The 18,893-nt window shown below is 53.3% G+C and overlaps 1 protein-coding gene across 1 annotated transcript in view; it reads right to left on the bottom strand.

Annotated features, from left to right (window-relative positions):
* Peak1 (pseudopodium enriched atypical kinase 1) overlaps nucleotides 1-18,893 on the bottom strand; it is a 194,863-nt gene that overhangs the window by 34,680 nt on the left and 141,290 nt on the right. The window contains exons 4-6 of the mRNA XM_048369079.1: nucleotides 10,014-10,594; nucleotides 8,554-9,981; nucleotides 7,613-8,363 (exon numbers count right to left, since the gene is read on the bottom strand). Of these exons, the coding sequence (XP_048225036.1) occupies nucleotides 7,613-8,363; nucleotides 8,554-9,981; nucleotides 10,014-10,485 (2,651 nt within the window). The 5' untranslated portion in view covers nucleotides 10,486-10,594. The remainder of the gene's footprint in view (nucleotides 1-7,612; nucleotides 8,364-8,553; nucleotides 9,982-10,013; nucleotides 10,595-18,893) is intronic.

The raw sequence follows: 18,893 nt of genomic DNA, 5'->3' as shown, positions 1-18,893 counted from the left end.
ATCTATAAAACGGGTGTGGTGACATTTACAGAATGTATTAATTAGGAGGACATTCGCATCAAGTGCATTTAACAGAGTGGATAGTCGCGCCAATGCTGAGTGCATGAGGACTGGTTGACAGGTCAGTGAATCACAGGGCCCTGTGGCTTTGCTGGTCACAGACACGCCTGCCCGGGCTGGAGACACGGGCAGATCCCACGTCACCGCAGGAGGACAACACCAACGCCAGAGGGCCTGACGGACTCTGAAGTCACAGACGGACTTACGGAGGAGCCTGGGGAGAGGGGACGAGCCAGCGCCTCTCAGTTCCCTAAGGAACCGGAAGGATGAGCTGCAGCACTGACCCAGCCGGGAGCGCGACGCATGGTTCCGTGAGATTTACCTAAGCGCTGTGACTTAAAATCAGGTTCACAAGGGAACAAGCAAGCAAAGCTGATTCAAGTCAGGGATTCTGAATCTTTCCTTTGGAAGACATTCATCACAGATGAATCGAGACAGTTTACATCTCTGCGAAGCGAAGTGTCGCTCCCAACAGGAAGGACTGTCAAGCCGCCTGGAACCGCACACTGCAGGGCGCTGTGGCTCCCGCCTCCGCCTGTGATCCTAGCGACGGAGATGTCCGGATCCTAGTTTGAAGCCAGCGGGGACGGGAAGGTCCACAGGACTCTCGTGTCCAATTAGCCACCAAAAACCTGGAAGTGGCTCATCAGATGGTAGTGAGAGGCCCTGAGTCCAAGCCCTAGTTCTGGCACCAAAACAAACAAATCCAAACAAGCCAAGCGTCTAACTGCATCTTCCAAGGAGAAAGGCGTCTCATTTTACCTGAGTCTAGGAAGTGCCTAGACATTCCTCTTCCATACTATGGCGCATATACACGTGTGTGCGCACGCACACACACACTACACACACACTACATACACACACACATTATGAAAGGCTCTTGTTATTTTATTGAGTCCAAGCCTTTCTAGATTTGTCTAGAATGGCTATTGGCCACTGGCAGGGCTGACAGCCAGGCCAACTGTGATATCTGAGCTTAGTCCAGGGATCAGCAAACTTGTTTTAGAAAAGGACCAGATAGCAAGTCCCTCAGGCTTTGTGGGCCTATTGGTCTGTGTTGTGGCTATTCATCTCTGCTGGGATGTGCAAACATAGCCCTAGAGAACACATGGAAGATGGATAGGGTAATATCCCAACACAGTGTCATCTACAAAGCAAGTGTCAGGCTGGACTTAGCCCAGCCACCACAGGGAACCGTGGGGCTGCACCCCAGAGTGCTGGGGGTGGGGGTGGGGGTGGTCACGGCATTCTCAGGATCCACTCCTGGATTTCTGAGGAATGCAGTTGAGCTCACAGGGCTCTGAGAAGATGAAGAAAACCTTCAGAGGTTAAAGGAAAGCTTATACCGATCAATAGTAATTTTTAATGGAGCAAAGGTGTCCCACATGCAATCTGCCTGCTGTAATCTGAGGTTGGCTGGGCGGGATGTGTAAACAGAATTCTGGCTACTGCTAGACTTACCCAGTGCCCTGAGATCGTTCTAGAGAACCCTAACATGCTTGGGAGCCCAGGGGACAGGGCAGAGATCTTTGTTTATCCAGAAACCAGTGTTTAGAGGTGGTGGGGAAAGAAAGATCAGTTGAGATCAAGAGGCCAGTCAGACAACAAATGGTATCTGCAGCACTGGCTGGAATTTTTTCTGACTCATTAGATTTAGATTTGTGTCATTGGAAAATATATATACATATACTTTTTTTTTTTTTTTTTTTTTTGCCAGTCCTGGGGCTTGAACTTAGGGCCTGGGCACTGTCCCTGAGCTTCTTTTGCTCAAGGCTAACACTCTATCATGTGAGCCACAGGACCACTTCTGACTTTTTCTGTTTATGTGGTGCTGAGAAATCAAACTAGGGCTTCATGCATACTAGGCAAGCACTCTACCACTAGGCCATATTCTCAGCCCCTGGAAAATGATTTTGAACTAAAAATTTAAGGACACATATGTGATTGGTGATAGATATTGCTTATGATAGTGAAAAATTTTTATTTATTTTTTTAAAGGCAATAAAGGACTCAGTTCCTAAAGTGGGCATTTTGTGTTTGGGTGATATTCTTTTTGTTTGTTTGTTTGTTTTGCCAGTCCTGGGGCTTGGACTCAGGGCCTGAGCACTGTCCCTGGCTTCTTTTTGCTCTAAGGCTAGCACTCTACTACTTGAGCCACAGCACCACTTCTGGCTTTTTCTATATATGTGGTGCTGAGGAATGGAACCCAGGGCTTCATGCATACGAGGCGAGCACTCTACCACTAGGCCATATCCCCAGCCCCTTGGTGATATTCTTACAGCCAGGAACCTAATTTGGACATAGAATTTGTCTGAAAACAAAATATGCAAACAGATATGATTTTAGTCATAAGGCTGGAGATGGTGACTCAATCCGATCTGCTTAGGAGGCTGAGATCTAGAGGATCATGGTTGGAAGCCAACTGAACAGAGAAGTCATAAGACTCCCCTCCTCAATTAATTAGCAAAAAAAGGTGGTCTCTTAGAGGCGTGGCTCAAGAGGCAGAGCGTCAGCCTTCACAGGGCAAGCTGAGCAAGCACAAGGCCCTGGCTTTAAATCCTGGTAATAGCAAAAAAAAAAAAAAAAAAGTTTACTGCCAGTTTGTTGAACAGAATATGAAACAGGTGCCAGGAAGAAGAAAATGAATCAGAAGACAAGGAATAAAGACAGGTTGAGGGAATTTCTGTAGATAGGTCAACGAAGACTCCTCTAAGAAGGTGACATTTAAATTGATGGCTGAATGATGAGGAGCCAACTTTGCAAAGATCTGAAGGAAGCCTTCCAAACCCAGAGACTGGCTGATAAAAAGAGCCTAAGGAAGGATTATGTCTGCTAAGTCCACTGCCGATCTCATCAGTAAATAGTAAGGATTAGAAAGCTGTCAAGGTCAAAGGGTCAGACAGAAGTTTCTCTAAGTTCGTGTGTGTGCGCGCGCGTGCTGATAATAGAGCTAGAACACAAGGTCTTGGTGTTCATGCGTGAGTTTTTTGCTCAAGGCTGGCTACCACTTGAGCCGCACCTTCACTTTGGGGTTTTGCCAGTTAATAGGAGATAAGAGTCTCGTGATTTGTCTACCAGGGCATTCTATCCTTTGGTAGTACTTGGGTTTGAACTCAGGGCCTGAGCCATCACTCCCAGCTTATTGAGATGAGAGTCTCACCAACTTTTTTACCTGTGCTAGCCTTGAACTACAATCCTTCCATTTTCTTCCTGCTCAGTAGCTGAGATTACAGGTGTGATCCACTGGCCCCGCCAAGGACATTCTTAAGCGCAACCTTTTTGTCTTTTAAACTCCCAATACAGTGCCGTGGCTTTGATGGGTACCAGGGCACAAGTAGTTTCACCTAGAACTGTGTCTGCGTCATCAGTGCAAAGGTCAACAGGTGAGAAAGAGGGATGTCTTGCCATCTGTATTGGTTAGCTTTCTGTCGCTGTGATGAAACACCCGAGATACTGAGCTTGCAAGGAGGAAGGGTTTAAGTTTCAGCCGTGGCCTGTGTAGTGGAGTAAGATGGGAGCCCGTGGTAGAGGAGAGCTGCTAACCTGCTACGTGGTGGCCCGGAGGCAAAGAGGAAGCGCAGGGGAGAGGGGGCTGGAGTTCCAATATTCTCTTCAAGAGCGTGACCCTCAACTAGGTCCCACTCTCCAATCGTCTACCACCTCTCAATAGTTCCACAGGACTTTGGGGGTGCATCTGAGACCCAAACTCAAGTGCATTATTCAGAAACCTATGATTTTTGCATGGACCTCGGGCTCTCACTTGGCGCTTTTGTTTTAAGGTGATACTCTACAACTTGAGCCACACTTCCACTTCTGGCTTTTTGCTGGGAAATTGGAGACAGGGTCTCCTGGGTTTTTCTGTCTGGGCTGGCTTTGAACCATGATCCTTGGATCTCAGCCTCAGGATCTGTGGCCTAAGTCACCGACTCCCAGCTTCCAACTTCATTTCTAAGCATGTTTTAAGCTCCTTTAACCACTCTGTTGTTTGTGCTTCTGTAAGTCTAGCTCCATCACGGCGAGAGGAGAGGAGCTACCACCATCTTTTAGCACCCATTGCGTCGCGGCGGGTGTGCGGTGCCTATTTTATGCCTTCTCAGGAAACCTTCAAACTAAGTCTACACTCTAGGCATCAGTGCATCCCAACAAGTCAAAGCAAAAGTCAAACTTAAGCCTATAATTTCAGCAACGCCTTTCCTCACTACCCGTTGCAATGACTCCTTGCATACACTCAGTTTATGCCTTCTGAATAATCAAATAAAGGATGGAATTGCGTCCCGCTCACCCTTCAGGGGCCAGTCTGGGTCTGGCCTTCATTCTTCATTCCTTGCAGACAGTTTAGACTCAGAATCTTCATCCCCTCATAGCAAAATTGTATTTTCCTTGCTGTCAGCAGCGTGCCCCGCCGCGGGAATGCTGTCTCAATGTGCGCACTGCCACCAAGCCACAAACACAAATGGTGACATTTGATTGTAATGCTTTTCCCCTCCACGTCGCTTCCGGTAAATAATGGCGTGTCCAAGTAAATGAGGCAATTATTTAAGAAGCAAATAAATGGTGTATGTTTTTCGATATGCATATTCATGTCTTAAACTTTACACAATGCTAAAAATAGCCTAATGAATACTACTTTTTCTACTTGCTTGGAGGCATTATGAAATGAGCAATTCTGGGGTGGTGTTGCGTTTGAACTCAGGGCCTGAGGCTTGACAGCTGGGTAGGTAGGTAGTTGGGCTTGGGCTGTGTTTCTAGCACTGGTTTCCTTTAGTTACTTTTTTCCAGGTAAGGTCTTGCTTTTTTCTCCAGGGCTAGCCTTGGACAGTAAACATCCTGCCACCATGCCCAGCTTGCTTATTGAGAGGAAGGTTTGGGTTGGGCCTAGGCTGACCTCGAACTTCCTGACTCTGCCTCCAAATACCTGGGCTTGCAGCCCTGCCCCACCCCACCTGACCCGCAGATTTCAGCCTCCCGCGTGGCCTTTACGAACCGCTTCCTATCTCCGCCGTGGCTTTCCCTGGACTCCAGCATGCATCTTTAGGCTGGGTGAGATTAGTGGCTCTGCTGCACACTGGCAGCGGCCATTGTTGGACGTGTAAAGTACCAGGGCCCCCAGAACTGCTGGGCTGGACACTTCCGGGTGGGCTGCAGTGTGCCTTCTCACCCCTCCAGAGCGCCAGCCCACAGCGGACGGAGCTCGGGTGGAGCTTGGGTGCCAGGCAGGTGGCCCCGCGGGGTCCCGTGGCTGCGTGGGGGTCACTGTACGGAAAGCTGTGAGGACGAGGGGTGTGGTTCAAGTGGGGAGCATTTGCCTGATGAGCTCAAGCCCAGGACTGGCAAAGACAAAAAACATGAAAGAGAACATAGGCGCTGGTGGCTCGCGCCTGCCACCCTAGGTACTCAGAGGCTGAGATCTGAGGATCATGGTTCAAAGCCAACCCCGGGCAGGAAAGTCCTTGAGGTTCACATCGCCAATTAACCAGCAAAAAGCCAGTAGAGTGTGGCGCCAGCCTAAAGTGAAAAAACCAAGTGAGAGAACTTGAGTTCAAGCCTCAGTATCAACAACAAAAGAAAAAAGAAGGAAAGAACAAAGGAAGGAAGGAAGGACGGGAGAGAGAGGGGGAGGGGAAAGGAGGTAGGGAGAGAGGGAAGAAGGAAGGAAGGAAGGAAGGAAGGACGGGAGAGAGGGAGGGAGGGGAAAGGCGGTAGGGAGAGAGGGAAGAAGGAAGGAAGGAAGGAAGGAAAGGGAGGGAGAGAGGGAGGGAGGGAAGAAGGAAAGGAGGGAGAAAGGAAGAAAGGAAGGGAAAAGGGAGGGAGGGAGAAAGGAAGGAAGAAAGGAGAAGGAGGGAGGGAAGAGGGAGGGAGGGAAGGAGGAAGAAAGGAAAAAAATTGGAAAGCATGACTGCCTCAAGGACAATCCAATCTGTGAAAAGATAACCTATCTGGCAAGAGGCCTGCCATGCCCAGGGCCCAGGCTCCACTCAAGCCCCCACACAGTGGTGTTAGGCCAAAGGAAAGTTACTGAATCGTTTATTCATTCGTTCAGAAAGGAGGCCAAATCACTGATTCCTCCAGGGTGTAGACAAATCCACCATAGCCACACCTACATGGCAAGAAGCCACGTACCGATCTGCAGGCGCTATCTGACGGTCCCCCCTAGGTGGCTCCTGCTGTCTCAAATTGCCTCTCTGCAAAATACAACAGTACCCAGGAACACATGCATTTTATGGCTCCTCGAGTAGGACAGTCTATCACCAAGCACGTAAACACGGAGTACAGCATTCAGCATTCAACTACCAATAAGACTATTCTTCCAGGAGCGTATTTACTGCTATTCCAGTTGCTTTGCAACTGCAGAGATTTAAGGAAAATAGGGCCTGGCTGGAACTCGACAACTATTTGGTGGCTCATTTTCTTAAGAACATGTATAAAACTTGGTGGCATTTTGCCAGGGAAACTGAAGGTACCAAGTGTTCCCACGTGTTTATTTATACTTGGTTAGAGAGAATCTGGCAAGCGAATCTTCCCCATTAAGCAGAGATTGTTCTGTCTTTGCCAGAGAGAACCAGGCTGGGCAGAGAAGGAAGGTTCACCGCTGTCAAGAGAGAAGACGGCTCAAGACGGGAACACAGTACCCGGGCACCGAGTCAGGCACGTCAGCGCTCACGCCAGTCATCCTAGCTACTCAGGAGGCTGAGATCTGATATCAAGGTTCAAAGACAAGTTGGGCAGAGAAGTCTGTGCGAGTCTTACCTCCAATCAACTAGCCAAAGACTAGGATGTGGGGCGGGGGTCAGTGGCTCATGTCTGTAATCCGAGCGACTCTAGAGGCTGAGATCTGGGAATCAAGGGTCACAGCCAGCCCAGGCAGACAAACCAGAGAGACCTTGACCTCCATTTAACCATCAAAGGGCTGGAGGCGGAGGGTGGAGATGTGGCTCAAGTGTTACAGCTCCAGCCGGAAGCAGAAAAAGCCAAGCAAGTGCTCAGGGCCAAGTTCAAGCCCCACTATCAGCACATGCACACACACTCACACACGCGCCACGCACGCCCACACAGAAGAACACACTTCTATTTCTACCACATGTTAAGCATCTATACACGGCTCCTGGCTCCCCGCTTTTTCACAACACTTGAAAGGAGGCCAGAAGTGGAGAATAACGTAAAACCAAATACTGCTTCAAGATAAAGTAGCTGCATCTGGGGATAACACCTTAGTGAAAGCCCCAAAGCGGGAGGAGCGAGCCTCCCGTCGGTGCCACTTCCCCCGTGGCCCGCACGGAACTGCAGCACCACGGCCAGCGGCGGCTGCTACGAGCCGCACGCCTGCTCTCCGGGGCCAGGGCTCGCTCGTCTGCGCTCACCGGAACGCGGCGGGCCACCTCCGCTGGAGCGGTCCGGGGCCACCACCCTGCCCGATGGAACCGGATGGCTCGGGCGGTGCTCTCATCGTGGCACGCCCTTTTCCAGGCAGGCTGTCGTGCAAGCTGCACGGACACAAAGCGTGTGGGGAGGGATCCCCGGCTCCTGGCCGGGGCGTGCGGTGTGCGCGACGTACCTGGGGCCGCTTCCCGCCCGGGGCGAGGGAGGACGAGGACGAGGGCTCCTCTTCTCCTCGGGGCCCCACGGCGGGGCCTCCTCGGCGGCGCTTCCCTGCGCGGCCCCGCCGCTGTCCGCCTGGGCCGGGTCGCAGCGGTACATGAAGACGATGGCGGGCTTCTCGCTGGCCTCTCCTCGGGCCTCCGCGAACCAGTGGTGGCGCTGGGCCGGGGGCGGGGGCAGCATGTGGATGACGGTGCCGTCCAGGCCCACCAGCTTCCCCTTCCCGCGCTCCTTCTCGCGCTCCTCCTCCTCGTCGGCCTTGCGGCGGCGGAAGAAGCTCTTGAAGGAGATCCAGCGCTTGGGCTTGGCGTCGGCCGCGCGCCGGCCGCCCTCGGCGTGCAGGGCGGCCTCGGCCTCGGCGGCGCGCGGGGCGCCCGCGGGCCGGGCCCAGCCGGCCAGGTGCCGGTGCAGCAGGCTGCCGGCCGCGTGGTGCGGGGAGGACGTGGAGCGCGGCGGCGGGAAGGGGGGCGCCGGCTCCGGGGCCGCCGCGGGCTCCCCGCCGGGCTGGGGCGGCAGCAGCGACTTGGGCCTGGCCGGGGCGCTCGGCGGCGTGGTCCCCGCGGCGGGCGCGGGCGCGGGCGGGGCCGGGGGCGGCTGGATGGACGCCACCATCTGCGACAGCGCGGCGCTCGCCTTCTCCCGGGCGTGGCCGCCCGCCGCGGGCGTGGGTGCGGGCGCGGGCGCGGGCTCCGGCGGGGCTCTCCGGGCTTTCGCCGGGGAGCCGAGGCTGGAGCCCTGGCCCCGTGGGGAGGCCTGGCCCCGGCCGAGGCAGCCGTTGAACTCCTGGACCTTCTGCGCCACGGAGCCCCGCTTGGGCTCGGCGCCGGGCGGGCCGCCGGGGATGCCGGAGGCGGGCGGGCCCTCGGGGGCCGGGGCCGGGGCCGGGGCGGCGCCCGCCCCCGCGGCCCGGCTCTGGGCCTCGATCTCCTCGTACGTGTGGCCGGGCGCGCCCGCGGCCTTCTCCGGGGCCGCCGGCTCCGCGCGCGAGCCCAGGAAGCTCTTGTAGACGGCCAGGTTGTCGTAGGCGCTGGGGTTGATGACGATGGGCACCTTGATGGCGGCCTTGGCGCTGCGCGCGTAGCTGGGCTCGTCGTGGATGATGATGGGGAAGGGCGGCATGCCCGCGTTGTTGTAGCTGTTGAACTTGATCTCGGACAGGTTGGGCGACTTGACGGGGATGGTTCTGGAGGCGGCGCCGGTGGCCGTGGGCGAGGTGGGCGCCGACTTGTGGCAGCTCTTGCCCGCGGGGCCCCCCGGCCCGGCCGCGTCCGGCGTCCGCGCCGCCCGGGGCAGCTTCTGCCGGGGGCTGGTGCTGGAGGTCCACACCTCCTGGTAGCGGGTGGCGCTGGACGGCGGGAGGCGGGCGCCGGGCGGTCCGGGGGCGGGCGCGGGGGACGTGGCGGGCGAGCTGGGGGTGGAGGCCGAGCCCGCGGGCCCGGGGGGGCGGCGCTCGCCGGCCATGGCGGCGGACACGTCCACCACCGTGTACGGCTTGCACAGCGGCTGCTCCAGGCTCACCACGCGGTAGGGCTGGGCGCGCTCCTCGGCGGGGACCAGGCTGACGGCCACCGCGGGCCCCGCCGCGTCCGCGGGGGCGCCGCCGCCCCGCTCGTCCCGCTGCACGGCCATCTTCCCGTCCCGCTCTTCCAGCCGCAGGGCCAGCACGGCCTTGTGCGTCTCGGGGGCCCGGGCGGCGGCGGCCGGGGCCGGCTCGCCGTTGCACAGCCCCCGGGGCGGGCTGCGGGCGGGCTCGGAGCGGGAGTCCTCGGTGAGGGAGGACGCGGGCGAGGCGGAGCCCGACGAGCCGGTGCTGGGCGCGGCGGCGGCGTTGGCGGCGCCCTCGTAGCCGTTGAGGATCTCGTCGTAGCTGTCGTCGTAGTCCACGGCGCAGATCCGCTGCAGGGACCGGTGCCGCAGCGGGACCGTGTTCCACTTCCCGCCCGCCAGGCCCCGCACCGGCGACAGCGTGCCGGCGCGCAGGTTGGCGAAGCGCGGCTGCCCGCGCATGCGGATCTCCATGGCCAGCAGCTCCTCGTCGCTCTCGCCCCAGCTCTCGTCCTCCCCGGCCGCCGGCGCCGCCTCCGGGGGCCCCCGGGGCGCGTCCTCCTCGCTCTCCTCCCCGCTCGACAGCTCGGGGTAGCAGAAGCGGCCGCCCTCGCGGCTGATGACCTGGGCGGCCCCGCTCAGGGCCACGCGCCGCGCGGGCCCCGGCGCCTCGCGCCCGCCGGCCTGCAGGCAGCTGGGCGGGGGCGCGCGCTCCAGCGAGCGCTTGTAGCAGTCGCTGATGCGGCCCAGGAAGCTGGCGCGGGCGCCGGGGGCCGGGGCCTCGCCGCCCGCCCGCGGCCCGGGGCCCGGGCCCAGGCCCGCCACCTCCTTCAGCACCTCGGCCAGCCCGTGGCTGCCGCCGTGGTGGTGGCCGGGCCCCGGCGGCGGGGCCGGGCCGCTGCCCGCGGGGGGCTCCCCGGGGTTGTTGTTCTCGTCGTGGTCATCGTGGTCGCCGGAGGGCGGCTGGGGGCCCGCGGGCGCCCGGCTCCGGCTCCACCCCGGGGGCGCGGGCTTGCTCTCGCCCCGCTCGGGCGCGCCGGGCCCCTCGGCCACCATCATGGTGGGCTTCACGGCGATCGTGGGCTTCTTGGCCACGGGCGGCCGGAAGCCCGCGGCCCGGGCGCGGTGGTTGTTGCTGTGGTTGGCGTTGGTCCTCGGGTCGCCGTGCGCGGCGGGGCCGGGCCCCGCGGCGGCGGGCAGCTGGTGTAAGCTCTTGGGCTTGAAGCAGTTCTTGCACTCGCCGGGCTTCCACACGTGCTCCGTGAAGGCGCCGCAGGCGGACATCTTCCCGGGCGGGCGGGGCCGGGCGCGCGTCCGCGTCCGTCAGTGCGGGGCCGCCCCGAGCCGCCGCGCGCCGCGGGCACCTGCTGCGGGCCCCGGCCCGGCTCCCAACCTGCGGGGACACACACACACAGATGCGCGTTACCACGGCCGCTCCCCGGCGCCAGCCTCCGCCCCCACCGCCCCCTCCCTGACGCGCCCCGGGGCAGGGGCCCCCCTCTTCCTCCTCGCCCGGGGTAAAGCGCACCGACAAGGGCGCGCGTGGGCGAGGCCTGGGGCTCGAACTCGGAGCCGAGGCGCCGTCCTGGCTTTCCACCCGAGGAGGGCGCTCTACCCCCGAGCCGCGCCTCCGCCCATGCCTTTTATTTGTTGTTGTTGAATTGGAGATTAAGAGTCTCATGAACCGTCCGGCCCGGGCTGGATTTGAACCATGATCCACAGATCTCGGCCTTCTGGGTAACTGGGGCCACAGGCGTGCGCCCGCGGAACCCAGCCGCGAGTCGGGATCCGGGCCAGGCTCTCCAGGTAATTCTAAGTTTGGAGAGGTGTTATGGAATCCCAGCCCCTAAGCAGTTCATAAACTGCTCCCTGCCTCCCTCCCAGCCTCGTTTTAAAAACCAACTCGTCTCAGCTGCTAATCACAGGGCGGTTCATTTCCCTGCATCAGTGGAGTGTTTTGACAGGCCAACATGAACAAGGTTTTTTTTTTTTTTTTTGTCATTTTGGATTTTCTGGGTCCCCACTAGGTTTTGAGCTCCCCGTTTAAAGGCCTGGGTTATATCTTAGCCCCTCATGTCGTCCCTAATAAATAAACATGGACGGATGCAATGTGCTAGTTTCTAGGTTTGTTTAAACAATGAATCTTATGGCTCGCTCTCTTATCTTAGGTTCACAGCTTCAGACTTTCCCATGAGCATCACTACAGTCCCCTATTTCTCTAGTATGAGAATTAATTGGCAGGAGATGTACAAGAAGCAATTTTAAATTAGCTGGAAAGGTGAGCCACATCCATATATACAGATAGTGACAGAATCTTTAGTTTGGTCAGAAGCCTGGCCTTTTTGCCAAGTTTCAAGACGTTTCTTGGGGATGCATGTATTTTCTTTAGCTAAAGCTTATGAAGAAAGGTTCCTATCACACATTCTGTCTTGGTAGAATTACAGGCTTAAAGGACCAAAGAAGTCCACAGAGAGCCCAGTAAGGTTAAGACATTCTTGGATTGTTTGAACACATTTATTTACTCTTGCAGAAATTCTAGAAGTTATATCTCTTAGCAGGTGAAGCCATTTCTTCCTTGTCTGAGACTTGAAAATTGTGACGGATGGGGAGAGAAATTTGGTTGAAGAAGAGAGATGGGACCAGATTATGTGAGGCTTTTAGGCTTTTAAAGATTGTAGCATTTATTCTAAGAGCATGGAAAGCCACTTATGGGTTTTGCACAGAGAAAACAATGACACACTCTGTATTTTAAAAAGATAATCTTAAACCAGGTACCAGTGCTTCATATCTGTAATCCCAGCTACTCAGAGGCTGAGATCTGAGGATTGAAGTTCAAGGCCAGTTGGGGCAAGAAAGTCCGTAAGAATCTTATCTCCAATTAACAACCTAAAGGCCAAAGATGGAGGTGTGGTTCAAGTGGTAGTGTGCCAGTGTTGAGTGAAAAGCTAAGGGATAGAGCGCCCAGGGCCTGAGTTCAAGCTCCAGTACTGCCACACACATACACACAAAAAAGAATAAAGACAGAAGCATGATGTGCAAGTACTATCTCATTTTTATAGGTAGTCCTTGCTCACAGCCACAGTTCAAGGGCTACTTATTTTAAAAAGGTTGGGCAAAAAGTTCAAGAGCCAACATAAAAACTATGAAAGGGGCTGGGAATATGAGAATATAGTGGTAGAGTGCTTGCCTCTTATACATGAAGCCCTGGGTTCAATTCCCCAGCACCACATATATAGAAAACGGCCAGATGTGGCACTGTGGCTCAAGTGGCAGAGTGCTAGCCTTGAGCAAAAAGAAGCCAGGGACAGTGCTCAGGCCCTGAGTCCAAGCCCCAGGACTGGCAAAAAAAAAGAAAGAAAGAAAAGGAAAGGATTGTTTAGACTTCAATCAGGATGGAAAATGTTGGGTAGGGACGTACCTCAGTAGTATCATAAGGCTTGAGATTCAATCCTCAGTATCGTAACATGTAGACTTGCATACATACGTGCATATGTGATTTTAAAAAAAACTATAAAAAATGATTGGTCTGACAAAGGTAGCGAACACAAGCCACAGACGAGGAGGAATTTTTTGCAAAATTACCTTTTAGCTGATGAAGGACTTTGTATCTAGAATATAAAAAGAACTTTCAAAGCGCAATAAAAAGAAAGCAAACCTAGTAAAAAATGGGTAAAAGAGTCAGGTGCTAGTGGCTCACACCTGTAATTTTAGCTTCTCAGGAAGCTGAGATCTGAGGATCGTGGTTCAAATCCAGCTGGGGCAAGAAAGTTTGTGAGACTCTTATCTCCAATTATCAAGCAAAAAGCCAGAAGTGAAACTATGGCTCAAGTGATACAGTGTCAGCCTTCAGCAACAAAGCTCAGGGACAGCACCAGGCCCTGAGTTCAAGCCCCAGGACCGGCACTCACGTGTGCATGTGCGCACACACACACACACACACACACACACACACACACAGATTTTAGTAGATACTTCCCCAAAGCTATATGGATTGCATATTGTTATATAAAAGATAATAAATAGCAGTAGTCTTGGAGATATAAAATAAAACTACAAGCTACCACTGCAGTGATTAAAATAGAAAAAAAAATCCCCAAACTAGCTGGTGCTAGTGGGAATGTGGAGTAATTAGAACCTTTCTTTATACAGTATGTTTGTGGGAATTAAGTGATTCAGGCACTTTGGAAAACAGTTTGACAGTATCTTTTAAAGTTAAACATCAACTTGCAGTGGCACCTGCCAATTCCACTCCTAGCTATTTCCCCAAGACATATGAAAGCTTCTGCCGACACTAAAATGGTACACATAGGTTTATAGACAAAAATCAGGAACAATTCGAGTGTTGTATGGTGGCAGTCCCATAACTGCTTGCATTTATCAAAACTTGTTGTAGAACTGTACAATGAAAAAGGCGAGTTTTGCTCTATGTAAAATTAAATTTCAGTGAGCCTGGCTTGCATGAGCCAGCATGGCTGGACTCCGGAGGAGGGCGTGGGAGGCAAGGCGGTGTAATGGGCAGGCTGGTGTGGCCAGACTAAGCTCCAGGAGGATTTCAGCTAGGGTGTGGCCGATGAGGAGTTTGGAAAGACTGAGAGGTGTGGAGGTTTGGGGCTTCTGTTTTGCAATGATGTGTGGAGCCATGGACTGAGAGGCAAGCATGGAGAAGGCGCAATTTCAGGGGAAGGCCATCTGTCCATTCTTAGTGACTTTGCATAGAACCAGTTAGGCTGTCAGACTTAGGAGTGTAGAAGGCAGAAGAAAATTCTAGGGTTCTCATCTGCTTGGGTACGACTAGTAGAGAAATATCTAGGCTTAAAGGAAGCAATACTTATCAAGATTTATTGCATTAATTATAAACTGATTTGTTGAATTGAAATCCCTTTGTGCAACCACGTAACAACAACAGCAGCGCTAATAATAGAGAAGGAAGAAGGTGGGCTGGGAGGTAGAAGAGCGTCCTCGCCAACAGCAACGACCAAAGCCAGGGAGGGGAGGCAGAGGCAGAGGAGGCGCTGCAGTTAGGGGGACGGGACGGTCCCCATGCCTCAAGGGTAGAAAATGCGAGCGGCACCCACTGTGTCCCAAGGGATCCCACGGGCCCCCTGAGGCGGCCTGAGTGCATCAGTGGCCCGGAAACCAGGCTGCGGTGGGCTGAAGAGTGGTGGCGGCAGCGAAGGGGGGGGGGGGAACTGTGGGAAGTGGAAGAAAAGAAAAAGCTGGGGGTATCGGGTATCTGGGGGTGGGGGTGCGGTCCAGAAAGGATTTCCTTAGTTTAAGAGAGACTGGATATCGTACGACTCTGAGTACGCTTGAGGAAGACAATGAAGGAGCGAGCGGGCCGGGGGAGGAAGAGGAGCGCGCGAAGCTCACGAGTCTCACCACCTTAGAGCTAAGCAGGTCCCAGGCCAGGGGTGCCGGGCTCACAAGCACCCCGTCATCCCAGCTACTCAGGAGGCGGAGACCTGAGGATCACAGTTCAAAGCCAGTGGGGCCAGAAAAGTCTATGAGACTCTTATCTCCAATGAACCCGCAAAAAGCCCAAGTGGAGCCGTGGCTCAAGTGACAGGGCTCCAGCCTTGAGTGACAAAGCCAAGCGAGAGCACGCTCTGAGTTCAAACCTCAGTACTGCGCGCACACACACACAAACGATAAAAAACAACAACACCTAAGCAGGCTCCCCGTTCAATTTTGTTTTGTTATAGACAAAGGAACTTTATCCTTAAGGAAAAAGTGACTTTTTTAAGTTCATGGATGAGACCTAGACCATAAACACTTAAGACTACAGTTTACCAACAATCTATTTGTTTTAAAATTATTTTACTTTTGCTAGGTTTTGTGTGTGTGTGTGTGTGTGTGTGTGTGTGTGTGTGTGTAGAACTTCAGAAACACATAGGGAAACAGAAATTATATGCAATTCTATTATTTAGAAATAACTTCGATTAACTGTTTGGGGCAGTGCCTGTCAATCATCAAGAAATCTTTTTTTAGGGCTGGCTGGGAATATGGCCTAGTGGCAAGAGTGCTTGTCTCATATACATGAAGCTCTGGGTTTGATTCCCCAGCACCACATATATACAAAAAGGCCAGACTTGGCGCTGTGGCTCAAGTGGCAGAGTGCTAGCCTTGAGCAAAAAGAAGCCAGGGACAGTGCTCAGGCCCTGAGTCCAAGCCCAAGACTAGCAAAAACAAAACAAAAAACAAACAAACAAAAAAATAAATCTTTTTAGTAGTGTTCTGGTGCTCATGTCTATAATCCCAACTACTCGGGAAGCTGAGATCTGAGGAGTATGGTTAGAAACCAATTGAGGAAGATAAATCTGAGAGGCTCTTATCTCTCATTAACCAGCAAAAGACCAAAAGCGGAGGCTCACGTGGTAGAGTGCCAGCCTTGAGTGGAAAAGGCTAAAGCAAGAGTACAGGGCCCCGAGCTCAGCCCCAGTACCACCAAGAAATAAAATACCTTTTAAAAAGTATCCTTGTGTACTTGCAAGAATATGGAACTGACATCAACAGAATAAGAAATCCTGGACTAAAATCTTGTTAATCAAGTTAAACATACTCCTGATAAGAGATTATATTTTCCCCTTTGTAAGTAATATGATGTATTTTCTTATTTGTAAGACTGATAAAAGCTTAAAAATGATTTCTTGGCCTTGCATGTAAGTGAGTTCAGTCAAATGATCTCCAGGACGGCCAGGTGAGATTCCCGGGGAGCGCCTCGTGCTGTAGAAACTCATCTGGAGTTGACACTGCTTCACACGCACGTGCACAGCTGGACGCGCGCATTCACCAACCTGAGAGGTGAAGCCGGCAGACACCGTCAGCAGCCACCAGATGGAGCTGCTGTCTAAGCCACTACGCCTGAACCTTGAGGACTTCATTTCAAATACCAATTCTGCTTGGAGACAAAGATGTTCACTTAAAGACGCTGTCAAAACTAACTTACAGCTGGGAGCCTGCGGCGCACGCCTGCCATCCCAGCTACACCAGAGGCTGAGAGCTGAGGATGGTGGTTGGAAGCCAGCCTGAGCAATGAACCACCAGAAAACAGGAAGTGGCGTTGTGGCTCAAAGTGGTACAGTGCTAGCCTTGAGGGAAAAAGCCTAGTGAGTGCATGAGGCCCTGAGTTCAAGCCCCAGGCCTGGCACGTTCACAGGAACAACCCCCCAAAAAGAACCAACAAAACAAAACCAACCAGACAAAAGGCAAAACAAACAAAAACAAACCATAAAGCCATTTCAACTTAAAACAGGCTCTTCTATCACAAGAAATGTACTCACTGCCTTATTACATAACTGTACCCTTCTTGCACAACACCTTGTCAACAAAATTTAATTAATAAAACAAAACAAAAAAAAACCAGGCTCTTAGACAGAAAGCTATCCCAGATGTCGGGCTTCCAAAGACCAATGCGTGGGCCTCTGGCCCTTGTGAAATGTCTTCAATAGCAGACAGTAACAACTAGCACCCTCCCTTGCTCCACACTGATCCTCTCCAACAGGGGAGCGCTAGTCACCAAGGCTATGAAAAATAGCTGTGTCCCATGAGGCTTTTCAATAAGGAAACACAGCAGTGGAGGTGGTGGCTCTACTTCCTTGCTAGAGCAGGTTTGATGTAGAACGCCCACATGGAATGCTGGGTAAGAAAATGTCATCTGTTTCTATAGCCTCATAATCTGAAAGCAAATCCACCAGATGCAATGGGCTATGGGAGAGTTTAATGGCTGATGTTGCCCCTAGAAGCTAGCCGGAGTTCCAGGATCTAAAATCCTATTTCATATTTGACAGTTTCCAGGACCAAACCCCTGCAGGCTGTACAGAAAAAGCTATCCAAGAGGAGCTTATTTCACTTCAAGTTATGACAGCTTTTTAAAGAATCTATTAGCTTTAAAAAAAAATTCTCTCTTGCTGCTGTACAATGACAACAATTAGTCTGCTTCCAGCCCAATAGTTTCAAGTAGGTTTGGTCCAAAGCTACCACATCCGCAGCGGATTTCAGTCTTGGAATCAGCTGGCCAGCAGGAAGACCTGGTCCTCCTCAAGCTGGATGCGGTTCTGGTCCCTGGAGAAGGAGTCGGTAGGTGGTCTATTAAACACTGTCCAAGAGCATCCCTGAAGGCGCCCAAGGAGACTGTGGGACTAACAGCAGGATGGAGAATGGAGCGCTAAGCGGCGGCCCCATCCTCTACCTCTCTCTCTCAACTTGATCCCATCTCCTCGGAGGCACCGTCCAGGCTCCAGCTTTCCGAGGACGCTCATCCGAGGGCTCTCGGCCGCGGCCGCTCACATGGTACCAGAGGCCATCTCCAGGAGCCCGCCATCCAAGTTAGAAGGCAGTGTTCTCATTAGGCTTTGGTAATGGAATGTGTGGGTCACATATATTTTAAAAAGCACAGGAAAATGTGACGGGTGCCTCCCTGTTGCTGTTCCTGACTTTTCCTTCTTCCACAGTGAAAGGGCGGATCTGACGCCTCAGCCCTTGGGCCTCTGACTAAGTGGGGCCGGGACTGGAAGCACAGAGCCGGAAGAAGGCTCCCAGGAGATAAGGCACAGCTTCACTGACGGGCACCCAAGGGGAAATTCTCTGAGAGGAAACCTCCTTCACTGAAGGTCTGACAACGGCCATCAGTTCCTTCCTAGGCTAAGAGCAGTCAGGGCCTCAAGACTCAAGGTTCTCCGGTCTAGAGAAGAAACCAAAGTCAGACCTGCTTGGTTCTGGAAGCCTAAAGAAAGCTGATCAGAGCCGCAGCCACGCACCCACTGCGTGGAGCTGTAACTGCACACGGCAGTGTCAGCCCGCGCTTCCTGTCACGTGTTGGGGAAGGATTGAGCAACAGCCTATGTGCCACCACTCCGCAGACTTGCTCAGCTCCCAGCTCAGCTTTAAAGTTTAAATCCCTCGATGAGCCAGGGAGCGGGGAGGAAACGCTGCTAGATTCCATCTCTAAAATAACAAGCAAAATGCTGAGCTGGAGGTGTGGTTCAAGTAGTAGAGTGCCAGCTTAGCCAAGTGCAAGGTCTTGAGGTCAATCCCCCATGCCACTAACACACACACACACACACACACACACACACACACACACACACAGCACTCCAGAGCCTTTCAAAATTTGTTCACAATCTGTTAGTGCTTGGAATGATTTTTCTAATGCTGTCCCTGGTGGCCAAGGTCTACTTACCCTTCATTATCTGGCATATATTTTACTTCTATGATGACACCTCTATCACACAATTACTCTGTATTGTAATTATGTAAGTCCTAAAAAGGAGAAAGAAGAGCCATGCCTTTATCAACTCTATCTCTTGGTTTGCTTAGATCATGCTAGGTATTAAATAAATGCATGCTGTAGTAAATGTCAGACACGATTGGAATCACTTTATCCACCCAAACTTAACTTTTTCACATACAGGGTTATACACAGTACCGCAGCCCTACTTGATACAAGAAGAACCAGGGACTTTCCCAGGCCCACATGGCTACTAAATGGCACAGCCAAGACAAACAATGCATGCTCATACTCAGATGAGAACTCAGCTACCCACAGCATCCGGAAGCTGCTCTAGACGATATCATCACCATCACAATCACTGCCATCATCATCATCACCATCACCATCCGCTCCAGCATAGTGGAATCCTACAGGGACCACACCAGTGTTGGAGGAGGCACCCCCCCCGCCCCACATGGCCTTC

This window comes from Perognathus longimembris, chromosome 20 (genome assembly GCF_023159225.1).
Source record: "Perognathus longimembris pacificus isolate PPM17 chromosome 20, ASM2315922v1, whole genome shotgun sequence".
In the NCBI taxonomy this organism is placed as follows: domain Eukaryota; kingdom Metazoa; phylum Chordata; class Mammalia; order Rodentia; family Heteromyidae; genus Perognathus; species Perognathus longimembris.
This window is presented reverse-complemented; position numbering and strand designations above follow the sequence as displayed.